General features: G+C 43.6%; 1 protein-coding gene across 4 annotated transcripts in view; it reads left to right on the top strand.

Annotated features, from left to right (window-relative positions):
- Positions 1-23,939, top strand: part of GRK4 (G protein-coupled receptor kinase 4) — a 100,798-nt gene that overhangs the window by 54,746 nt on the left and 22,113 nt on the right. For all 4 annotated transcript variants that reach the window (XM_045993415.1, XM_045993425.1, XM_045993446.1 and 1 more), the window contains 3 exons: positions 736-799; positions 4,373-4,513; positions 10,670-10,860. In XM_045993415.1, coding sequence (XP_045849371.1) covers positions 736-799; positions 4,373-4,513; positions 10,670-10,860 — 396 coding nt within the window. The remainder of the gene's footprint in view (positions 1-735; positions 800-4,372; positions 4,514-10,669; positions 10,861-23,939) is intronic.

Below are 23,939 nucleotides of genomic sequence, written 5' to 3'. Positions count from 1 at the left end.
TCGTGAACATCAGGTCCCTGAAAACAGAGGTAATTCTAGAGCTGCCTACAAAGGGCGTGCTCAGTCAGTGTGGTTGTGACAATGGTTATTGATTAGTTAGATTTCCAGTTCTGCTTCATTCACGTTTCTTTTGAGACGTTGAGTATCAGCACCTGGGTTGAGGTTCTTTTCCCACAGAGCACCACACTGTAGATTTGTCGCTTTCCTCCGAGGCTCTCCGATAGGCCCGATACATACCATGTCATGATGGGGACTAGCTGCTGACCTTCCTTCAACTAGTCAGGGTAATCAGACCGTTCTAGAACTATCTTCAGTGTTTTCAGTCAATCTTCAATATTAGCATTTGCTTATTTCTCTCTCTTTTTAAAGATTTTATTTATTTATTTGACAGAGATCGCAAGGAGACAGAGAGGCAGGCAGAGAGAGGTGAAGGGAAGCAGGCTCCCTGCTGAGCAGAGAACCGGGTGCAGGGCTTGATCCCAGGATCCTGAGATCATGACCTGAGCTGAAGGCAGAGACTTTAACCCAGTGAGCCACTCAGGCACCCCTGCTTACTTCTCTTAAAGTAATGGAAGGAGTCCCACCTGAGGGAACCCTTGCCTCAGGCACTCCCTTTGAACAGCGCAGTGTTACAAGGAAGGCCAAGACAGGAGCTAGGTAGGCTTTTGGCTTTAAAATAACGATGTGATGTGACACCTGAAGCTGAAGTTTTGTTTTGTTTTTTTAATTAATTAGGCAACCAGTAACAAAGGACACATTTAGACATTACAGAGTTCTAGGAAAAGGCGGATTTGGTGAGGTAAGTAATATGGGACTAGCTATAAGCACTACTTCTAGAAAAGTAAAACAGCAAGGTACTTGAGAGACATGAATGTGTCAGCTCTACCAAAACCTTTATTTCCTTACTGTGTATTTTGGGAATGATTTAGCCAACCACGAGAATTAAGATTGAAACTTCAAACAAAAGTACTTTGCTACCTGCTTTTAGAAGATTCAGAGATCTGGAAAGAAAAAAACAATCTTCGTGATTTTTTTCTTTCACTATATGTTTCTTAAAAAGTTATTTTCCCACATCCGATTATTTGACATTCAAGCTCAGTTTGTCCTGATGGAAAAGATGATTCTTTCTATATTGCCGAATTTCTTTTTTTTTTAATTTTTTAAATTAACATATAATGTATTATATGCCCCAAGGGTACAGGTTTGTGAATCATCGGGCTTACACGCTTCACAGAACTCACCATATCACATACGCTCCCCAATGTCCATAACCCCACCACCCTCTTTACACCCCCTCCCCTGGCTACCCTCAGTTTGTTTTGTGAGATTAAGAGTGTCTTATGGTTTGTCTCCCATCTTGTTTCATTTTTTCCTTCTCTACCCACCAACCCCCCCCCCACTTTGCCTCTCAAATTCCTCATTTCGGGGAGATCATATGATAATTGTCTTTCTCTGATGACTTATTTTGCTCAGCATAATACCCTCTAGTTCCACCCACGTCATTGCAAATGGCAAGATTTCATTTCTTTTGATTGCGGAATTTCTGTTGCTCTATTTCTGTAATTTAAAACTAGCCTAAAAGCTGATGTAGTACAGAGTATATTATTGAATGTGCTTATTGATCTCAACTCTATGTGGACATGTATGTGCTTCCAGACCTGTATCAAAAGATACTAGAAAATGTGTAAATGTAGGAAAATCCTAAGAAAACTATTTAGGTAGTTGGTGGTAGATGGTTGGTTGGTAGATGATCCAGTATGATGGCCCTCCTAGATAGAGACTGTTGTGCAGTGCGGACAAAGAATCACACGCAGTTCTGGTTAGGTTATTAAAAGAGGTGTTAGTTGCCTCATTCATTATCTGGAGTGCTCATATTGAGTTCCTGCATTTGTAACTCCCCAGAGCGGGGACAGCCGCCGGGAACCGAAGCTGCATGTGTGGTCAGAAGCAAGTTAAACTGCCGGCTTGTGATTGAAATCACCCATGCTCCCAAATTCCCAGGGAAGGCCTAAACCAAAGCCTCAGAGATCCCTCAACGTGCATTGGGAAGCAGACCTAAGAGGCCTCGTCCCACAAGGAAGGCCGGTCCTCCATCTGGGCTCGGGTGTGGTGAGACATCAGCTCACGTCACCTCAGGAAGAAGAGCAGTGTTGTGCCCGACACAGTTCTGGAGACCTGTTGGAGCATTTCCAGTGAGCTGTCCACACGCTTGCTGTAACCGTTCCAGGCCAGAGATTCTGTAAGAAATGCATCCTCTGCTTGAATACCTCCTCAAGCAGGCAATTTACTCGTGCTTTTTAATTCCTACTAGTCTGCCTTTCGTGATGTCCAAGTGTGGAACTCAGATTCTGTCCAAGAGCAGAGGATGGTTCAAGCTCTTGTGTTTACAAAAGAATATAGTTCTAGTTAGAGCCACATTGTGAAAGACTTGGTATATTTATATTTATAGATTATTTTTTTAACACATTTACTTGTGTTTCCACACAAAAGATTGTACAGATGGATACACCATTCTGGTTTTTCACAGACCTGTTCTGGACGTGCCATTTGTTACGTTACGTCTGTAGGGGAGCAAATAGTCCGTTTCCATTGTGTGTCCCTGTCGGAGGAAGCCCTGTGACCCTAATGTGGACAGCCTCAGTGCCTTTGAAGTCCAAATTCCAGTGGTGGATTTACTTTTTCCAAATACTATTTTCCAAATACCTCTTCCAGTGGGTTTACAAGGACAAACATTTTGGTCTTACTTTGTTGACCACAGTGCTTTCCCATTGGCTTCAAGTCCCCCAGAATAGATTTGTGGGGTCCTGCGGCAGCACCGAGGGGAGAGAGTTGGTGGTGTCTCTGCACGCATGGCTGCAGAGACAGTGCAGAGCCGTGGAGAGGACTCATGGGCAGCAGCTGGGCTTGCTTCCTGCTGCGTGACTGCAGCGTTCCCATTTCCTCCTCCTCACTACAGGGAGACCATCCCTGCTGCCCTGGCTGGTGGGGCAGTGAATGGGTCTCTGTGTCCAGATGAGAGTACAGTGTCCGGCCCTCTTACTTCTTCTCCCTTCTCTTTCTTTGACTTGGCAATTCCACTTAAAAGAATCTGTTATAGGGGTGCCTGGGTGGCTCATGGGGTTAAAGCCTCTGCCTTTGGCTCAGGTCATGATCCCAGGGTCCTGGGATCAAGCCCCATGTCAGACTCTGCTCAGCAGGGCGCCTGCTTCCTTCTCTCTCTCTGCCTGCCTCTTTGCCTACTTATGATTTCTGTCTGTCAAATAAATAAATAAATAAAATCTTAAAAAATAAAAAAGAATCTGTGACAAAGAGATATGCCAAGATTAATGTGCCAAGACTTAATGGTGAGCAAATGAGTAAATAAATTTTGGAGAAGTCAGATATTGGGAGAACTTTAATGATGAGAGAACAGTCACACTGTAAGATGAAAACAGGAGATTATAAAATATTTTCTATTCTATAATATAAGGTCAGGTTCCCCACCCAAAATTCAGGAGGACTCACATGGCTACATGGTTATCTTGGAATTCCAGTGAGTTTTATCATTGTCCTTACTAATACTTCCAGTATTTTCCACAATGAACTTCATATTTTATCATCAAGATCATGTTATTGGTGGATTAAAATGATACATGTTTCATGTTTGCTTATAAGGAGACCGTATCTATGTATGTGTGGTATGTACATGTGTTGTGTGTGTGAGGTGTGTATGTGTCTGTGGTATGCAGTAGGTGTGTGTGGGGAGTGTGTGCGTGTGTGTGTGTGCGCGGTGGGTATGTCTGAGGTGCATGTGGTGAGTGTTTGTGCGGTATGTTGTGGCAGGTGTGTGTAGGTGTGTCGTGTGTGTGTCTGTGTGTATGTGTGCGCAGGCAGTGGATGGGAGTCGAAGGAAACAAGGTAGCCCCATGTTGACAGCCCAGAAGCTGGGGGATGGCTACGTGGGAGCTCATTATAGCCCCATCTCCACTTCTGTGATTTTGGACATTTTTTCCTAGTGGGAAGGTAAGTGATGTGTAAATGGTATTTTAATACCTAAGCATGAGAGTTTATGAATTCTGTGCAATATCTTTTCTTATATTCTTAAACTTTTAAAAGAAAGAGGAATCAGTTTAGTTTCAAACACTGTGGTCTTGTGCAAGGACTGAAGGACCCAGGGAGACCCTGGCTGACCCAACATGCTGTGATCACCTATGGGCAGCAGGCAGAGTGTGACCCCCTCCTCCCCTGTCCAGTCCACTAGCCCCCTGCAACTCTTCACCGGTGGGGCTGATCCTGGAGAAATGGGGTTTGGTTGCTGGTGGTAGTGGTGGTGGTGGTGGCCTAAGAGGTGGCAGGTGTATAGAAACCTTTTTTCCACTTTTTTAAAAACTAGGTTTGTGCCTGTCAAGTGCGAGCTACAGGAAAGATGTATGCATGTAAGAAGCTAGAGAAAAAAAGAATAAAGAGGAGGAAAGGTGAAGCCATGGCTCTCAACGAAAAGAGAATCCTAGAAAAAGTGCATAGCAGATTTGTAGTGAGTATCTGGGTTTAGTCCTTGCTGGGGATGGCGCAGTGAGGACCGCTTTCCTAGGCACCCCTGCTGCTGGGCCCACAGGCACTGCCTCCACGCCGGCGCGGGTGTGGGCTGGGCTGCCTGGGCTGGTGGCGGGGACGGAGACCGGGGATAGTCTGGTTGTGCTGGTGGCCTCTTCCCTATTTCTTCCCATTTCTTACCGAACACACACACAAAGCTGTGGGGCCTGGTCTGTGGGCTTCTCCTTACACCCTGCAGCAGGGTGTTACCAGTCAGGGCCCTCCCCTCTCCTGGGAGACAGTGTTTATCCTGGGCTGTGGGAACCACTGCCTCTGGAGCCTGAAGGCACTGTGCTGAGTCCTTGTCTCGTTGAGGCCGCAGTCTGACACCGGCCCAATGTACTGCTCACTCTCCAAACGTATGGAGCGTCAAGTCCCACCTTCACTGTGTCAGGCAGGGGTTGGACGAGCGGGGCTGGGGTGAACCCGGGACTCTCCCATGCCCTGTGCTGTGCATGAGGTGCTGTGATGTTCACCCCCGAACTTAGCTACTGTCCCCCACTTCATGTCTCCTGGAGCGTCTGTGGCAACAGGCAGGTCTGTGTGAAGGGGGAGAGGGAAAGAAAACTTAGGAAAGGACTTGTGGTGTCATGCTTACTTCCTCCAAGTCACTTCTGTCTAGGACTGAGGTTTGCTGCTTTGCACTGGGGGACAGACTTTGCACAGAGTGGCCTGCACTCCCGTCCTCTACCTTTACCTCTGGGCGTGACAGGTCTCTCCTCGTGCATTCCACGAAAATCTTTAATACAACTGGCTCGTCATGGAGTTCTTTCCAATATGTTTGTGTAACTACCTTGAAACACAGAAATCCGTAATCTACCTTTGTGAAAGGGACATAATACCAGTGGTTTATTCTGTTTAAAGGAAATATTTTTGTTTCTGTATTCTTGGCCTCTCCCAAGGAATCTAGAAATATTTTCCTTCATCCTTTTTTCCCCTAAATGACATATGATTGACTTGACAATATCTTGTCAATTTCAAGTGTACATCATAGTGATTCCATACTTTTATGCATATGAAATGATCCCTGTGATAAGTCTAGTTACCATCTATCACCACCCTGTTATTCCAATATTATCAACTATATTCCTATGTTTTACATTATATCTCCTTGACTTATTTGTTTTATAACTAAAAGTCTGTCCCTCTGTTTTTTAATATTTGCTTATTTATTTAAGTAATCTCTACACGCATCATGGGGCTTGAACTCATGAGCCCGAGATGGAGTTGTGTGCTCTTGTGAATGAGCCAGCCAGGCGCCCTGAGGTTTGTACCTCTTAATTGCTTCCGCTTCCTTTCTGTCCCCCAACCCCTCCCTACTCTGTTAATCAACAGTTCGTTCTCCGTGCCAGAGTCTGTTTCTGTTTTATTAGTTTGTTTTGTTTTTAAGATTCCGCATTTGAGTGAAAGTATATGGCATTTGTCTTTCTCTGGCTGACTTATTGCACTTGGCATCATACCCACTACATCTGTCCACGTTTTGGAAGTGGCAAGATTTCAGCCTTCTTTATGGCTGAGTCATATCACATCGTATGTATGGACCACATCTTCTGTATCTTTTCATCTGCGGGTGGGCACTGAGGTTGCTCCCATGTCTTGGCTGTTGTAAATAAGGCTGTGGTGAACCTAGGAGCGCAGATACCTCTCTGGATCGGTGTTTTCATTTTCTTTGGATAAACTCCTAGAGGTACAATTGCTGGATCATACGGTAATTCTATTTTTTCTTTTTTTAAAAGATCTTATTGATTTACAAGAGAGAGGCAGATAGTGACAGAGATAGTGAGAGAGCGCACAAGCAGGGAGGAGAGGGAGAAGCAGACTCCCAACTGAGCAGGGAGCCCGACATGGGGCTCAGTCCCAGGAGCATGGGATCATGACCAGCTGTAAGCAGATGCTTAACCGATTGAGCCCCCTAGGCGCCCCTAGTTTTTCTTTTCTGAGCAACTTCCATACTGTTTTCCATGGTGGCTGTACCAACTTACATTTCCGTCAACAGTGTACAAGGGTTCCTTTTCCTGAACATCCTTACCCACCTTGTTATTTCTTGTTTTTTTGATGCTAGCTGTTCTGACATGCATGAAGTGAAATCTCATGGTGGTTTTGATTTGCCTTTCCCTAATGGTTAGTGACGTTGAGAGTCTCTTCATGTGCCTGTTGGCCATCGGTGTGTCTTCTTTGGAAAAACATCTGTTCAAGTACTCTGCCCATTTTTCCATCAGGTTATTTTTCATATTAATTTATATAAGTTTTTAAAAATATATTTTTAATATTATCCCCTTACCTGATATGTGATTTGCAAATTCTTCCATTCGGTAGGTAGCCTTTCGTTTTGTGGGTGGTTTCCCTCACTGTGCGGAAGCTTCTTAGTTTGTTGTAATCCCATTTATTTTAGCTTTTGTTGTTCTTGCCTCAGTAGACTGTGTCCCCCACCCCAAATATTGCTAAGACTGATGCCAAAGCACTTACTTCCTATGGTTTCTTCTAGGAGTTTTATGGTTTTACTTGTTATGTTCAAGTCTTTAATACATTTTGACTTAATTCTTGTGTGTGGTAAAAGGTAGTGGTCCAGTTTCATTCTGTGGCTGTCCAGATTTCCCAACACAATTTATTGAACGGACTCTCTTTTCCCCGTTGTATGTTCTTGCCTCCTTTGTTATATATCAGTGGACCATATATGCATAGGTTTATTACTGGGCTCTCTATTGTATTCCACTGATCTGTGTGGTTGTTTTCATCCAATACCATTTTCATTATTACGGCTTGGTAATTCAGTCTGAAATCAGGGAGCACGATGCCTCCAGCTTTGTTCTTTTTTCTGCAGATTGCTTTGGCTCTTCAGAGTCTTGTGTTATTTTATACAAATTTTAGGATTATTTGTTCTAGTTATGTGAAAAATGCTATTGGTATTTTGATAGGGATTGCTCTGAATCTGTAGATTACTTTGGGTAATATGGACATTTTAACAATATTATTTCTTCCAATCCGTGATGATAGTGTATCTTCCCGTTTTTTTATGTTGTCTTCAATTTCTTTCATCAGTCTCTTATAGTTTTCAGAGTATAGGTCTTTAACCTCCTTGGCTAAATTTATTCCTAGGTATTTTGTTACTTTGATACAATTGTAAATTAGATTGTTTTCTTTTTTTTTTAAAGATAAGTTTATTTATTTGAGAGAGGGAGTGTGCACATGTGAGTGGGGACAGGGGCAGTGGGAGAGAATCTCAAGCAGACTCCCCATTGAGTGTAGAGCCTGATGTGGGGCTTGATCCCACAACCCATGAGATCATGACTTGAGCCAAAATCAAGAGTCGGATGCTTAACCAACTGAGCCACCCTGGTGTCCCTGGGATTGTTTTCTTAATTTCTATTTCTGACAGCTTATTATTAGTGTATAGAAACACACAACCTGCTTCTGTATATTAATTTTGTACCCTGTGACTTTACTGAAATCATTAATTAGTTCTCAGATCTCTTTGGTGGAGTCTTTTGGGTTTTCTATATATAACATCACATCATCTGCAAATAATTTTACTTCTTCCTTTCAGTTTAGATGCCTTTTATTTATTTTTCTTGCCTAAATGCTATGGCTAGGACTTTCAATACTATGTTAAGTAAAAGTGTCAAGAGTGGACATCTCTGTCTTGTTCCTTATCTTAGAGGAAAAGCTTATAGCTTTTCACCATTCAGGATACTGTTATCTGTGGGTTTGTCTTATATGACCTTTATTATGTTAAGGTATGTTCTTTCTATACTCACTTTATTGAGAGTTTTTATCATAAACATGTACTGAATTTTGTTATAAATTTTGTCTGGATCTATTGAGATGACCATGTGATTTTCATCTTTCATTTTGTTAAAATGGTGTACCACCTTGATCTGTTTGTGGATGTTAAACCATCCTTGCATCCCTGGAATAAATCCCACTTGATCATGGTGTATGATCCTTTTAATATATTTTTTAATTGGATTTAGTAATATTTTGTTGAGGATTTTTACATCTATGTTCACCGAGGATAATGGCCTGTAAATTTCTTTTTTTTTTTTGTAGTGTCTTTATCTGGTTTTAGATCAGGGTGATTCTGTCTTTGTAAAATGAATTTGGAAGCCTTCCTTCCTCTTTCAATTTTTTTTAGAATAGTTTGAAAGGATAGGTACTAACTCATCTTTAAATATTTGGTAGGGGGGCGCCTGGGTGGCTCAGTGGGTTAAGCTTCTGCCTTCGGCTCAGGTCATGATCTCAGGGTCCTGGGATCGAGCCCTGCATCAGGCTGTCTGCTCAGCGGGGAGCCTGCTTCCTCCCGCCCCACCTACTTGTGATCTCTCTCTCTCTCTGTCAAATACATAAATAAAATCTTTACAAAAAAATAAATGTTTGGTATGTCGTCCTGGGGATTTGTTTCTTAGTAGTTTTAAAATTACTGCTTCAGTTTCATTACTTGTAATTGGCATGTTCATATTTTCTGTTTTTATGTGATTTGGTCATGGGAGATTGGGTTTCTAGGAACTTACCCATTTCTTCTAGGTTGTCCAGTATGTTGGTGTATAGTTGTTCATACTGATCTCTTATGATTCTTCGTATTTCTGTGGTGTCACTTGTGACTTCTTTTTCATTTCTAATTTTAAAAAAAATTGTTTATTTTTTTATTGATGAATCTAATTAGAAGCTTATTGATTTTATTTATTTTTTCAAAGAACCAGGCTTTAGTTTAATTGATCTTTTCTATTGTTTTTAATCTCTATTTCATTTATATCCACTCTGATCTTTATTATTTCCTCCTTCTACTAACTTTGGGCTTTGTTCTTTTTCTAGTTCCTTTAGATATAAAGTGAGATTGTTTATTTGGCATTTTTCTTACTTCTTGGGGAAGGCCTGTGTTGTTATGATCTTCTCTCTTAGAGCTGCTTTTGCTGTGTCCCATAGGTTTTGAAAAGTTGATTTCCATTTTATTTGTCTGAATGTAGTTTTTGATTTCCTCTGTGAGTTTTCCTTCATCCTTGATTATATTTTTTTCCTCTCTGTTTACAGTTGATCAATGGGTCATGACCTGAACCTTTGTCATTCGTATCCCCTCCTCCTTCCCACAGTCCACTCTGGCTGGCCCACAACATGGTTATGCACGGGGACAGGCCTACACTTTTAATATAATTTATTGTGTATCTAGCCAAGTTATTAGATACAATACTAGCCACAAATACTTAGAAAATAAAAACTTATGATTGATACCATTTACAATAGCATCAAGAAACATCGTAATCCAGGCAAAAATATATTAAAAATGTGCAAAACTTCTATACTGTGATCTAAAATGCCATTACGAGAAATTAAAGAAAATGAAATAAATGGAGGGATACCAGGTTATGGATTAGGAGATGCAATGTATGAAGATATTTGTTTTCCCAAATTGATAAATAGATTAAATGAATTAAATGCAGCCCCAATCAAAAATCCCAACAGGGTGTGTGTGTGTGTGTGTGTGTGTGTGTGTGTGTGTATGTGTAAATTGACCTACAAACCAACAGAATAGTGGGCAAAAAACTTGGACAGGTATTTCACACAAGTAGTTCCAAATGGATAAGTATATGAAAAAGTATGACAAGTGTCTCCTGTATTTGTATATACAGAGAAATGCACATTAAAACCACAATAAGAGACAACTATTCCTTCAGCAGCATTGACTGACAACAGGAAATGTTGGAAGGATGTGCAGTGGCAAGGCCTCTCTTGCACTGTGGGGGGGGGTATTAACTTTAATTTAACTTGTATGCTGAACGTGGGTGTTCTAGAAGTGTGGAACATAAGTGCTCAACAATTAGAGCATACATTCGATGAATCATGATCCCAGGTGTCTGTGAAGTTTTGCCATCTACCTACTTAGCTATAGAAAGTTCTCTCCTCTCAGTATAGAACTCTGGAAGATCTTTGATAGCTAAAATGTCCAAGAAGCCCCAGATGCATGGAATGCATTTCGGTGAAGCATATGGGATTCAGGTGTTGTCGTGATAAACCTAACACAGAGTGTATGAATAATGTTCACAAATAGAGGAAATCACCAAGGAATGAGCAGGTGCTTTGTTTTTTATGATGCTGTTGTCTTTAGGTTAGTTTGTGCTACACTTACGAAACCAGAGATTTCTTGTGCTTGGTGCTAACCATTATGAATGGAGGGGACTTGAAGTTTCACATCCACAACTTGGGCAACCCTGGCTTTGATGAGGCGAGAGCTATTTTCTATGCTGCCGAGCTGTGCTGTGGCTTGGAGGATTTGCAGAGGGAAAGAATTGTGTACAGGTAAGAACAGCATGAACTCCCGGGGCCTGGGAGTCTGTTCATCCTGAGCCTGAGGCTCCCACCGGGCTCCCTCCGGCCACCCAGGTGCCTGGGCAGGAGGGCTGTGGTGGAGCCCTTGGTGGCCATACATAGGGTCTGGTCACTCACACTGTTGGGAATATGGTCAATCAGCAGTGAACCTTGGTTTTCATTTTAGTTCTCTTTGATCTCTAGTAGGTTGGTTTTATTTGTTAAGTTGATCAAATATAGGCAGTGTTACTCATGTAAGCATGAGAAGAGCCCATTTCTAAATTAGTTCTATTTAGGACTCGGCTCTGTTCCAACAAAATAGTGTAACAATTAAATGTCTCAAAATAATACCTTATTTTAATATTTTGCATCTTAGAATTCACTAAAGAAAATTTAATAGGTAGAATTTAATTAGTATGATCAAATATTTAATTTTAGGGAAAGCAGTCCCTCCAGTCACCCTTTGAGTGTGGAGTTCCTGGGCTCTGACACCCTTCTCGACCCTTCCCTGTGTAGCTCTGTCGCTTCACCTCTGTAAGGACATCTACCTCCAGGTGTGGACCATTGCCTACAGCCGTTTCTCACCCTGCCATTTCCCCTACATTCCAAGGGGTCTGTGTATCCCCTGCCCTCACCTGCCCCATCCAGTTGGTCACCAAATCAGCCCTGGATGTTTCCCTACATCCAGGCTTTGAGATCACTGGCTTAGTTCAAGTCTTCCTCAGGTTATCTGGCAGGCAGACAGTTGAATGGTCTCGCTGATGCCAGTCTTGCCCTGGTTCCTGCTCTGTGTGACCGATGACAGGCCTTCCTGTGGTGTGGATCCCATCCTGTCATAGCATCCCTAGCTTGGAGCCCTGTGAGCCTGGCTCTCCTGACCCTGTGTGGTGCTGCCCCCCGCTGACTTCTCCAGCCAGGTGTCCTGCATCCCAAATGGGGACTGCCTGCTTTCGTGATGTGCACGTACTTCTTGAGTGTCCTCACATCTTCATACCCTTGCACATGTGGCCTGTTGGTTGGAGGCCTTTCTTCTCTGCAGCCCCTCCGCCTGCATTCGGAGAAAGCGCAGCTCATCCCTAAGTTCCCCACCCTTGATAATGGGGGTGCTTTGAGGTGCCTCCCCGGGGGCATCCTCAAAGCACCTGTGTTGTCCCACTGGAGGGCTGGTCACTCCAGCCACAAGCATCTCAGAAGCCCTTTCTGGGATCCCTGTTCTCATGAACTCTTGGCTCTGTCTCATGTTGCCTGGAGGCACCTCAGGATCTCTGGAAGGCCAGATCGCAGGCCTGGCCATGAGGCTGGGCAGCGCCCCTGAGGTGGTGCACCAGGGGCAGACTGCTACTTTGGGAGCCATTCCCGTGGACACAGGCCATGTCACCACACTCACAGGGAGAGACGGGTGGCCCTGAAGCAGGGAGCAGGCCTGGAGGAGCTTGATTCCTCTTTTACTCTGGGAGTACCTCGGAGTTCAGTGCAGGTAAGCCCTTCTGCTTGCTTCCGGTGAAGATGTGCACCAGACCTCGTTTCATTGCTCGTGGCCTTACTGTGCTTCGCATGCGCTGCCTCTTTAACACACGGAAGGTTTGTCACAACCCTGTGCTGAGCAGTCCTGTCTGTGCTGCTTTTCCAGTTGCGTGGGCTCCCCTCATGTCTGCATCACGTGTCGGTCATTCCTGCAGTGTTTCAAGCCGTTTCATTATTAGACTTGTGACCATGATCTCTGATCTCCGATGTTACTGTCATCCTTGTCTGGGGGCACCACACGCTGCACTCCCATAAAATGGTGGACGTAATCAGTGCGTGTTGTGTGTGTTCTCACTGCTTCACCCACCAGCTGTTTCCTCTTTCTCCTCCTCGGACCTCCCTGTTCCCTGAGACACAACAATATGGAACTTAGTCCAAATAATGACCCTGTGATGGCCTCTAAGTGTCAAATGAAAAGAGTCACACATAACTCACTTAAAATGAAAAGCTAGAAATGATTAAGCTTAATGAGGAAGGGATGTCTGAAGCCGAGATCGGCCGAAAGGTAGGCCTCTTGTGCCAGGCGGCCATGTTGCAAATTGGCCATGTTGCAAATGCCAAGGAAAAGTTCTCGAAGGAAGTTAAGAGCACTACTCCAGGGACCACATGAATGATAAGAAAACCAAATGGCCTCATTGCTGATAGGGAGAAAATTTGGGTGGTCTGATAGGAGATCAGACCCGCCCCCATATTCCCTTAAGCCAAAGCCCAATCCAGAGCAAAGCCCTGACTCTCAAGTCCAGGAAGGCTGAGGGAGGTGAATAAGCTGCAGAAGAAAAGTCTGCAGCTAGCAGAGTGGGTTCGTGAGGTTTAAGGAGACACAGAGGGGCTGGGGGTAGCAGCACGTGCTGATGGAGAAGCTGTAGCGGGTTCTGCCAGAGATCCAGCTTGGATCACCCACGGAGGTGGCTCCTAAACAGTGGATTCTCCATGTAGACGCAACAGCCTTATCTGGGGAGAAGATGCCATCTCGGACTGTCCTCGCCAGAGGACAAGTCAGTGCCTGGCTTCAGAGGTTCAAGGGACAGGCTGGCTCCCCGTTAGGGGCTAATACAGCTGGTGACTTTCAGCTGGAGCCAGTGCTCCTTTACTGTTCTGGAAATTTTTAGGACCCTTAAGAATTGTGCTACCCCTCCTGTGCCCGTGCTCTACCCACGGAACGACACAGCCTGGACGGACAGCGTATTTGTTCATGGCGCGGTTTACCAAATGTCTCAAGCCCACTGTTGAGACATACTGCTCAGAAAAAAAGGTTCCTTTCAAAATATGGCTGCTCGTTGACATTGTACCCGGTCACCCAAGAGCTCTGGTGATGTATGGCAAGATGAGTGCTGTTTCCCTGCCTGTGAACACAGCTTTTGTTCTGCAGCCCACGGAGCAAGGAGTAATTTTGACTTTGAAGTCTTATCATTTAAGAGACACATTTTGCAAGGCAGTAGATGCCATGGATGGTGATTCCTCCACTCGATCTGTTGGGGTACATTGAGAATCTTCTGGAAAGGATTTACCATGCCAGACGCCGTTAAGAAAATGTTCCTATGGCTCAATGTCAGTAGTAACAGGAGTTTGGAAGAAGTGAGCTCTGGCCCTGTTGAGGACATTGAGGGGTTCAAGACCGAGTGGAGGAAGTCACTGCAGATGTGGTGGAAACAGCCAGAGAACCAGAAGTGGAGCCTGGAGAGGCGAACTACCTGCTGCCCTCACAGGATAACACTTGCATGTGTGAGGACGTGCTTCTGTGGAGGAGTGAGGAAGGTGATTTCTTGAGCTGGAGTCTGTTCCTGGTGATGATACTGTGGAGATGGTTGAAATCTGACAAGGATTTAGAACATTGTATGACCTTAATTGATAAGGTGGCAGGGCTTGAGAGGACTGGCTCCAGTTTGGAGAAGGAGTTTTGGAGTTCTGCTGTGGGTGAAATGCTACCAGACATCGCTTGCTGCAGAGAAATCATTTGGGAAAGGAAGAGTCCCTCAGTGCAACACATTGATTCTCTTGTTTTAAGAAACTGCCATAGACACCCCAACCTTCAGCAACCCCCACTGTGATCACTCAGCCGCCGTCAGCATCGAGTAAGACCCTCCAGCAGCAAAAGATTACAGCTTGCTGGAAGCTCAGATGATGGTTAGCAGTAAAGCATTTTTTAATTAAGGCATTCATTGTTTTGGGGTCACCAGATGGCTCAGTCGGTTAAGCATCTGTCTTTGGCTTGGGTCATGATCTCAGGGTCCTGGGATCTAGCCCCACATCTGGGGCCCTGCTCAGCGGGGAGTCTGCTTCTCCCTCTTCCTCTGCCCTTCCCTCTGCTCCTGCTCTTTCTCGCTCTCTCTCTTTCTCACACTCTTTCTCTCTCAAATAAATAAAATCTTTTTTTTAAAAGGTATTCATTGTTTTGTTAGACATAATGCTACTGCACACTTAATGGGTCTCAGTGTAGGGCAAACATAACTTTAATATGCACTGGGAAACCAAAAAATTCGTTTGACTCATTTTCTTGTGATAGTCGCTGAATTTTGACTGTCTAGACCAAATCCCTGTATCTCTAAGGTGTGCAGATGGATGGTACAAATAAGAACGCTCTATCATCTCCGCACTCTCAGGTCAGAGAAGAGGCACTCAGGCCTGGCTTTGAGCCACCTGCAGGGTACAGCAAACTTGTTGGCTTTCTGCTGCCCACCAGGCCCTAGGCTGTGCCCTTCACATCTGTTATTTATTTGGAGAAAATGTTAAAATAGTTGCTAAAATGCCGTAGCATCCTAGAGGCCCCCCCCCCACTTTTTTTTTCCAGATACGAGTTTCCTGGAGCATTTCATCTTTTTTTTTGTCCGTCGTCCTCTGCTGTTTGCTTAGATAAAATGCCTGAAACAACATCACAACGAACCAGAGAAGGAGTGCTAGGCTCAGGGCAGTGTGGGCACAGCCCTTCCAGGAGGGCGGGTGAACAGCAGGGAGGTGGTGTCCGATCGTGTGAGTGGCCCGGGTGTGTGGTTTTGGGGTATAGTAGTTTGTGTCATACCTTTAGATACGTCTACTTGTAACATGGATTTGTGTAAATTTTTTGGTGAGAAAAAGCGAGGGAAAGAAATCAAGTGTGCATATAGAGAGAGCCTTGAGATATCATAGTTTTCAGTGCGCAACCATATATCTAAGAAGTCAGCTGTTTGATTCAAACAAAACAATGCATAAAGACACGGGAGTGGGCATGCATTTCCAGTCCAGCTGGGTACTTTCCCTCCCAGCATCTTTTCATGACATTTTGCCTATTCATTATGCAGAAGTTGGAAGGGGACTCTTGCCTTTGGGGTTTTAAATGTCCTTTAAAAATTAACCGAGGAAGGAGGCCCTGGGAGGCTCAGTTGTTAGATGTCTGCCTTCGGCTCAGGTCATGATCCCAGGGTTCTGGGTTTGAGCCCTACAGCAGGCTCCCTGCTCATCAGAAAGCCTGCTTCTCCTCCTTCTACTCCCCCTGCTTGACCGCCTCCCATGTGTAAAATAAGTAAATAAATAAAAATCTTTTAAAAAATTAACTGAGGAACATAGTTTCTGTAAAATCAGATCAACTAAAATGCTTTTAGTTAGGGACAGACCCCATGAGTGCCCTAACACTATTTGAATATTGACAAGCGGGAATGACTAATTCCTTATTAAATAGCACTTGAGTCTATGGGCAGTGTGGTTGATCCTTGAACAGGTGGAGATTGGAGCATCAACCCAGTCGAAAATCCACATGTAACTTTTGACTTCCCCAAAACTTTGCTACTCATAGTCTGCTGTTGCCTGGAAAGCTCACTGATGATACGCAGCAGATCACATTATTCTGTGTGTTCTATGGACTCTGCCCTATGCTCTTACCATAAAGCAAGCTAGTGAGAAGGAAATGTTAGTTAGAAAATCATAAGGAAGAGAGCATGCATCACAGCACTGGGACTGTAAGAAAACCCACCTGTAGGGGGACCTAAGCCGTCCAAACCCATGTTGTTCAAGGGCCAGCTACACTTTCTTTTCACGTAAAAGCTTTTCCCAAGACTGGCCTGCAGCATCAGAGAAGTCTGCCCAGCAGCGGCTGGCTGTGGAGAACAACCTTTTCCCTGTTCTTCAGCCGCTCTGGGGATGGCATATTCTGCTTGCCATTATTTGGGTAGTGAAGTGTCTTTTAAATTATAAGAATTATTTTACCTAATAATGTATAGTCTGTATGCAGGGGAATATGGCAAAAGGCTATGAAAATTTTAAAGACTTAACTTTTTAAAATGGTTTCACTTTTGCCACTATGGAAAACAGTAAGGATGTTCCCCCAAAAATTAAAAATAAAAATGCCATAATACCTAGCAACCCCACTTGTAGGTGTATCTAAAGGATATATCCACAGTATGTCAAAGATAGGTCTGCATTTCCGTGTTCACTGCAGCATTATTCAGAATAGCCAGCATCTGGAAACAACCTACGTGTCCATCGGTGGGTGGATGGGTGAAGAATATGTGGTACATGCATCCTCAGTGGAGTTATTATTTGGCCATGAGAACAAAGGAGGTCCTGTTATGGGTGACAACCCAATGGACCTGGAGAGCCTCATGCTATGTAACATAAGCCAGACACAGACAAATACTGCATGGTTTCACTGGTATGTAGAGTCTTTTTTTTTTTTTTTTAAGATTTTATTTATTTATTTGACAGAGAGAGAGAGAGAGATCACAGGTAGGCAGAGAGGCAGGCAGAGAGAGAAGGGGAAGCAGGCTCCCCATCGAGCAGAGAGCCCGATGTGGGGCTCAATCCCAGGACCCTGAGATCATGACCTGAGCCGAAGGCAGAGGCTTAACCCACTGAGCCACCCAGGCACCCCAACTGGTATGTGGAGTCTTAAAAAAAAAAGTCAAACTTGTGGAAACAAAAGTCACTAAGGGCTGGGGGGTGGGGGATAGGAAGAGGTTGGCAAAATGGCATAAACTTTCAGTTGTAAGATGAGATGTGGATATAACGTAAAATATGAAAATAGAGTTGGTAACACTATACTGAAGAATTGAAATTTGCTAAGGGACTGAGACTTAAAGGTTCTCACACCAAAAAATGTGAGGTGGTGGGCGTGTTCATTAACTGGTGTGGGGGAATCCTTTCACAATTTTAAGGGGAAAAACGTTTTCAGTTTCATTGCATTGTCTAGCAATTACACAAAGAATACAAAAACACCTAACTGATAATAAATGAGTGAGGGGCTAGAGTTGCCTGTGTTGGCTGTTTCTCAGTGCCCTCGCCTGTCATGTTCCAGAAGGGTCAGCCTCCAGGCTCCCTCCTAACCAAGTCCATGTTGTCTTGGGCACGTTCATCTTTGAAGAGCTCACACTAGGAAAGAGGGGCTTCATTTCTCTGTCTCTGTACATCGACCTTTCTGCACATCCCATACAAGTAGAATCAGCATGTGGCCTTTTGGTTCTGGCTTTTGTCCACTACCGTAATGTTTCTCAGGTTCATGCATGTGTTAGCATTTATCAGTACCTGATCCTTTTTTGTACTGGAATAATCCCATTGCCCTTTTGCCAGTCGATGGATATTTCAGAGTGGTTCCACTTTTTGGCTGTTATGGAGAATGCTGCTGTGAACATTCGTGTATGAAGTTTCATTTGGATGTATGTTTTCCATTCTCTTGGGTAGATACCGACAAGTGGAATTTCTCAAGAGCATGGAAATTCATGTTTACCTTTTTAAGACCGTTTCAAGCTCTCGGCCAAAGAGGCTGCACCATTTTACATTCCTTCCAGGGCTTCAACCCCTCACATCATCTCCAACACCTGTTAGTATCTCTCCGTTTAATGCTAGCCCACCCCAGTGACTGTGAAGTGACGGCTCATGGTGGGTTTTGTGTTGTTTTGTTTCTTGGTAGTTATGATTTGCATTTCCCTGATGACTGATGATATAGAACATCTTTTCATATGCTTATTGGCCATCTTTACATATTTGTGGTTAAATGTCTATTCCAATACTGCATCCACTTTCAGTTTGGATTATTTTGTCTTATCAGGATTAAATGGCAAACATTTTTATATATTCTGGACACATGTCCTTTACTGGATGTAAAATTTGCAAGTGCTTTCTTCCAGTCTGTGGCTTGTCGTTCCCTGTTCTTAATGTGTCTTTTGAATTGCAAAAGTTCTTAATTTTAGTGAGGTTCAATCGATCAGGGTTTTAATGTGTCTTTTGAATTGCAAAAGTTCTTAATTTTAGTGAGGTTCAATCGATCAGGGTTTTGTTGTTGTTGATTACGCTTTTGGTATTTCTCTAAGAAATCGTTGTATAACAGCAACATAAGGATTTTATCCTGTGTTTTCTTCTAAGGATTTTATGGTTTTAAGTCTTATCTTTAAGTTTAGGACCCACGTTCAGTTTTTAGTACAGTGTAGGTGGGTGAAGAGTCTCCATCCCAGCACCATTTATTGAAAATACTGTCATTTCCCCATTGAAATTCCTTGGCACTTTTGTTTAAAACTGATTGACTTTAAGAGGGCAGGTTTATTTCTGGACTCGCAATTCTATTCCACTGGTCTGTATGTCTGTCCTGCTGATAGTACCGTATTGTCTTGATTACTGTAGCTTTGTGGTGAGTTTCGAAATTGGGAAGCATGAGGCTTCTAACTTTGTTCTTTTTTTTTTTTTTAAAGATTTTATTTATTTATTTGACAGATAGAGATCACAAGTAGGGAGAGAGGCAGGCAGAGAGAGAGAGAGAGGAGGAAGCAGGCTCCCTGCCAAGCAGAGAGCCCGATGTGGGGCTCGATCCCAGGACCCTGGATCATGACCTGAGCGAAAGGCAGAGGCTTTAACCCACTGAGCCACCCAGGTGCCCCCTTTGTTCTTTTTTGAGATTGATTTGCCTATTCTGGGTCCTTTGCATTTCCGTATGAATGTTAAGATGAGCTTGTCAGTTTCTGGGACAACAGTTGCTGCTAAAGGATTTCATTGACTCCGTAGTTCAATTTGGGGATAACTGATATCTGAACAATACTAAATCTTCTGACCTATGAACATAGGATGTCTTTCCAGTTACTTAGATATGCTTAAATTTCTCTCAGGAATATTTTGTACTTTTCAGTATATCTATCTTATACTTACTTTTTTTTTTGCTGTTAAGTTTCATTTTGAATTTATTGTTTTTGATGCCATTTCAAATACTGTTGTTTCCTTTTTATTTGTTTATTTTATTTTATTTTTTTAGAAAGAGAGCACGAGTAGGTGGGGACAGAGGGAGGAGGAGAAAGAGAATCTTTTTTTTTTTTTTATTTGACCGACAGAGATCACAAGTAGGCAGAGAGGCAGGCAGAGAGAGAGAGAGAGAGGGAAGCAGGCTCCCTGCCACGCAGAGAGCCCGATGCGGGGCTCGATCCCAGGACACTGGGATCATGACCTGAGCTGAAGGCAGAGGCTTTAACCCACTGAGCCACCCAGGCGCCCCAGGAGAAAGAGAATCTTAAGCAGGCTTTACACTTAGTGTGTGGAGCCGGATGTGGGGCTCGATCCCACGACCCTGAGATCATGACCTGAGCCAAAATCAAGAGTCAGATGCTTAACCAACTGCATATTGATTTTGCGTCCTCTCTCAACTCTTTTATTAGCTTTAGAAGTTTTGTTGTGAATTCCTTAAAATTTTCTACATGTAGAATCATGTCACCTGTGAATAAAGACAATAGACTCATGTTTGTTTATTTTTCTTTCCCAGCTAGAATCCTGTTGCTTCTCTTGGTACTTCATGAGAGGGAAATTTTGGATAGACATACAAAAGCTTGAATCAGTGCACCCTCCTGAGTCTTCTGAAGCAGACTAGAAAAAGCAGTAATTAAAAACCAGCCTGATGAATGCTGTGTACATTTATATACAATGAATACAGAGAAAAGACTATTTGAGAATGATGTCACTGAGGTCAGATCTGTCCCTTCCCTCCCATCAAGTGTCCTCCGTGTCACTGTCAGAGTCAAAATCTCAAGTTTGCAGACTAGAGGGTCAGGCTTAATATTATAATTCTTTTATATTTTAGAATGTGGAGGTTGTAATTTTTAGCTGATACCAAGTTCAGATATTTACTGGATAATAAGGTCTTCAGTTATTTTTCTCTCACTTGGGTTTGATTTTGTTTTATGTTTTTCTTTTCTGTAGATCTTTGGGTTACAAAGCTGGTTCTCAGATTGAGAGTTGAATTTTGATACCTACCTTAATCATTACATCAGTTTTGCTTTGTCTTGATTTGTGATCCAGAATCTTCTAAAGACATTTCTCTGCAGTGACAGCTTTACTGTGTACTCTTACCAATAAATCCAGTGTTTTATGCTGGTTTCAGCCCATCAACAACCAGTCTTATGGCTGGACCAGCCCTTGTGATCCTTATTATATAACTACAAGATGCAGCAGTAGCCATCAAGAAACTTTGAAAGGGAAAAAGGCTATTTCTTCTAAGGTCTGGCAATTTTGTGCAGTACCTGGGACCACACAGAGAGGTCTGGATGTGCAGGAGTTGGGGAGAGGGAACATGTGGGCCTAGGGTTTTGCAGTTATTGGGGGTGAATATGGGGGCCTAGAGTCTCGTAGTCTCACTCTTTATCGGTGATTTTAACACGTAAGAATGGGAACTTAAAACACTGGAAGAGAAAAAAACCAAGCCACCCAAACGGTCAGTTATTTAAATAAACCAACATCCCTAAAACAGAGGAGACTGGGATGGGGGTGGTCTGGTTTCTCCAGCCAGGTGGCCAGCAATGTGTTTATTGAGAGAGACGTTTTTGAAGTGGATACCTCAGGCACCAGAGCTGGAGTCAAACACTGGCATCACAAAAAAAGGAAAACCGCCAGGGCTAACACTACAGTGATTGTGGAATCCAGGCTACTGTGTTTTTTTTTTAATGCTGAAAGATAATGCACTTGTCTGGAAAGTGGCGCTCCATGCTCCCTCACTGTTCTGGCTGGGAGTTAGCTGACATTGTCCTTGACAATCATGGCATCTTTCAGCAGCTCCCAGTGGATCTGGACACTCTACACTCTACTCATGTGGGTCAAGAGTGAGCCAGCAGGATCAAGAATCAACTCTTTGTTATGAAGGGGGGGGGGCATTATGCTGGGAGCTGGTATGGATGCTTCAGAGGGGTTAGGCCATCTTCTGGGAAGAGCTTTCTTCTCTTAAGATATAAAAGTATTTACAACAAGCTCCCTGCCTCTTGCTTACTTAGGGGAGGAAGGATGCAATCTGTTGCTTCGGGAGAGGATGTGTTTGGAGTAATGTATTATGGCCCCGGTTTTCTGCAGTGTGTTCCCAGAGACAATAGAGGTCCTGAATCCACCCTGATCTGACGCCCACACGAACTGAGAGAGCAGTTATTAAATGCTCACAACTGTTAACTTTAAAGTAAAACTGCCCTTATTTCCCCAGCAAGGTTTATTCAGGAATAGCAGAGAAGTGCATTCCGGAAAAATCAAATTTAGGAAAACCACAGGAGAATCTGCAGGACAAAGGAGGGGAGGCTCTTTTATAGAGGAAGGTGGGTTGGGTGGGCTGTTATAAACAGAAAGTCCATTGGGGTAAATTGAGAACTGGAAGTGTAGTGGCCTCTCATTGTCTGGGCTATGGCAGTCTCTCACTGACTGAGCTGTGATGATCTCTCATTGGCTGGGCTGTGGCAGTGTCTTGTTGGCTGGCTGTGTGGCAATCATTCATTGGCTGGGCTGTGGCAGTCTCTCGTTGGCTAAGATGTGGCGGTCTCTCATTGGCTGGGCTGTTGCTGGGGGAGGAGGAAACCTCCTTTCATCCTGCTGGAATAGTGAAGTGGTAGCTAAGGTAATAGCAGGTGTAAGGTGCATGTCTTCCTGGTGGGTCCCCGGTTGACCGGGAGCTAGGGCGGGAATTTCCCCCGCCCGCCTCCAGGGTCCATTCTAAATGAAGTTCCCTTTTATTAATTTTCACAACACTAAAAGTAGTTGTTCAATCAGAATGACTTCTAGAGTTTTATTTTATTAAAAAAAAACATTTTACTTATTTATTTGACAGAGAGAGAGACAGCGAGAGAGGGAACACAAGCAGGGAGAATGAAAGAGGGAGAAGTAGGTTTCCCGCCGAGCAGGGAGCCCGATGCGGGGCTTGATCCCAGGATCCCAGGATCATGACCTGAGCAGAAGGCAGCAGCTTAAGGGCTGAGCCACCCAGTCGGCCCCTAGAGATTTATTTTATGATGAACAAATTAAACTTGTGGATGTGCCCTTTTACTTTGTTTCCATGTAGCTCTGTTTTTGAATAACCCCCCCCCCCACTATCATATAAATAACAAAAATGCTCCTGGATATGGTCACAAGATATGGAGCACTCTGGCACACATTTTCGTCGCAGTGACCTGACAGTCTTTTGAGGAATCATATCTATTTACAGGTAAGAGAGATATTCTCTGGTCACCTTCCTCGTGAGTGATGGATACTGATCCAGGTCTTGTGTTCTGTGCTTTGGCCCCTCACTCTTTTCCATAACAGGAAGGAGAACCTGAATCTTGACTTGGCAGTTTTATTGTTTCGTACATTTCTCAAGAGCTCTTCCTTAATTCAACAGGATGACATTTCTACCTGTCTGGAAGGCTGTAGTTGGAAATTATTAAGGGAAATGGGTGTTTAGCTGTGCATTGGATCTCTTTTTCTAGTGAATGAGTTGTGGAAAGAAAAGTAGATGATATCATCCACTGTAAGGAGAAGGCAGTGCAGAAGAGCAGTGGGAAAGAAACATTTTGTACCTATACTTTTTCAGTAGTGAATTGGCCCATACCAGCTATTAGACTGTACAGATTATTGCTATCACATTAGATTTTTCAGTAGCAGGAAGGATCGTTCGGTCATTCCAGAAATAAATATTGGATCCCAGATGTATACACACTTCTTAGTTGCGTGCAACACGCACATGGTGGGGAACAAATTGGATCTTGAAATCCTTGTTCTCAGGAAACTTATAACCTAGAGACTAGAAGCGGTATGCAAATGAACACAGAAATGGAGGTATGCTTACCATTTACAGTAAGTGCTCAAAGGATAATCTCTTATTTCCATCATTATTGAAACATGGAAGTTAATTTAAAGTAAGAATAGCAGGTCTTCATGTTTAAAAGAAATGTTCTTCCAGATTGGTAATTTCTGCCTCATAGTACCCATCTCTAAAAACAATAGTAACTAGGAGACCCATTCCCTGGAGACTCATAGGCAGGTCGGCTTTTCTGAGGTGGGGAGCATGGTGGGATGACAGGTGATGAGGACAGACCTTAGATTCTTGCCCCAAGGTTAGCGAGTCATACTATCTTGAGGAATGTTTAATGGAACACAAGGGAGTGAGCCAAAGTTCTTTTTGCTTTGGTTCCCTTACTCTGCCTTTCCCTGATCAAGAACATTGCTCCCGACGCCTTCTGATCGGGTTGGAGCTGTTTCCCAAGACCATGGTCTATTGAGGCTGCACTGAAGTTCTGGCTATGCTGGGGTTTAGGAAACTCTTACCTGTGGCCAGGCTGGCCCTGGCTGTTCTCTTCACCTGACTCCCAAAGTGTGCC

The sequence above is a fragment of the Meles meles genome, chromosome 2 (genome assembly GCF_922984935.1).
Source record: "Meles meles chromosome 2, mMelMel3.1 paternal haplotype, whole genome shotgun sequence".
NCBI lineage: Eukaryota > Metazoa > Chordata > Mammalia > Carnivora > Mustelidae > Meles > Meles meles.
The sequence above is the reverse complement of the archived record's forward strand: the minus strand, read 5'-3'. Positions and strand labels throughout refer to the sequence as shown.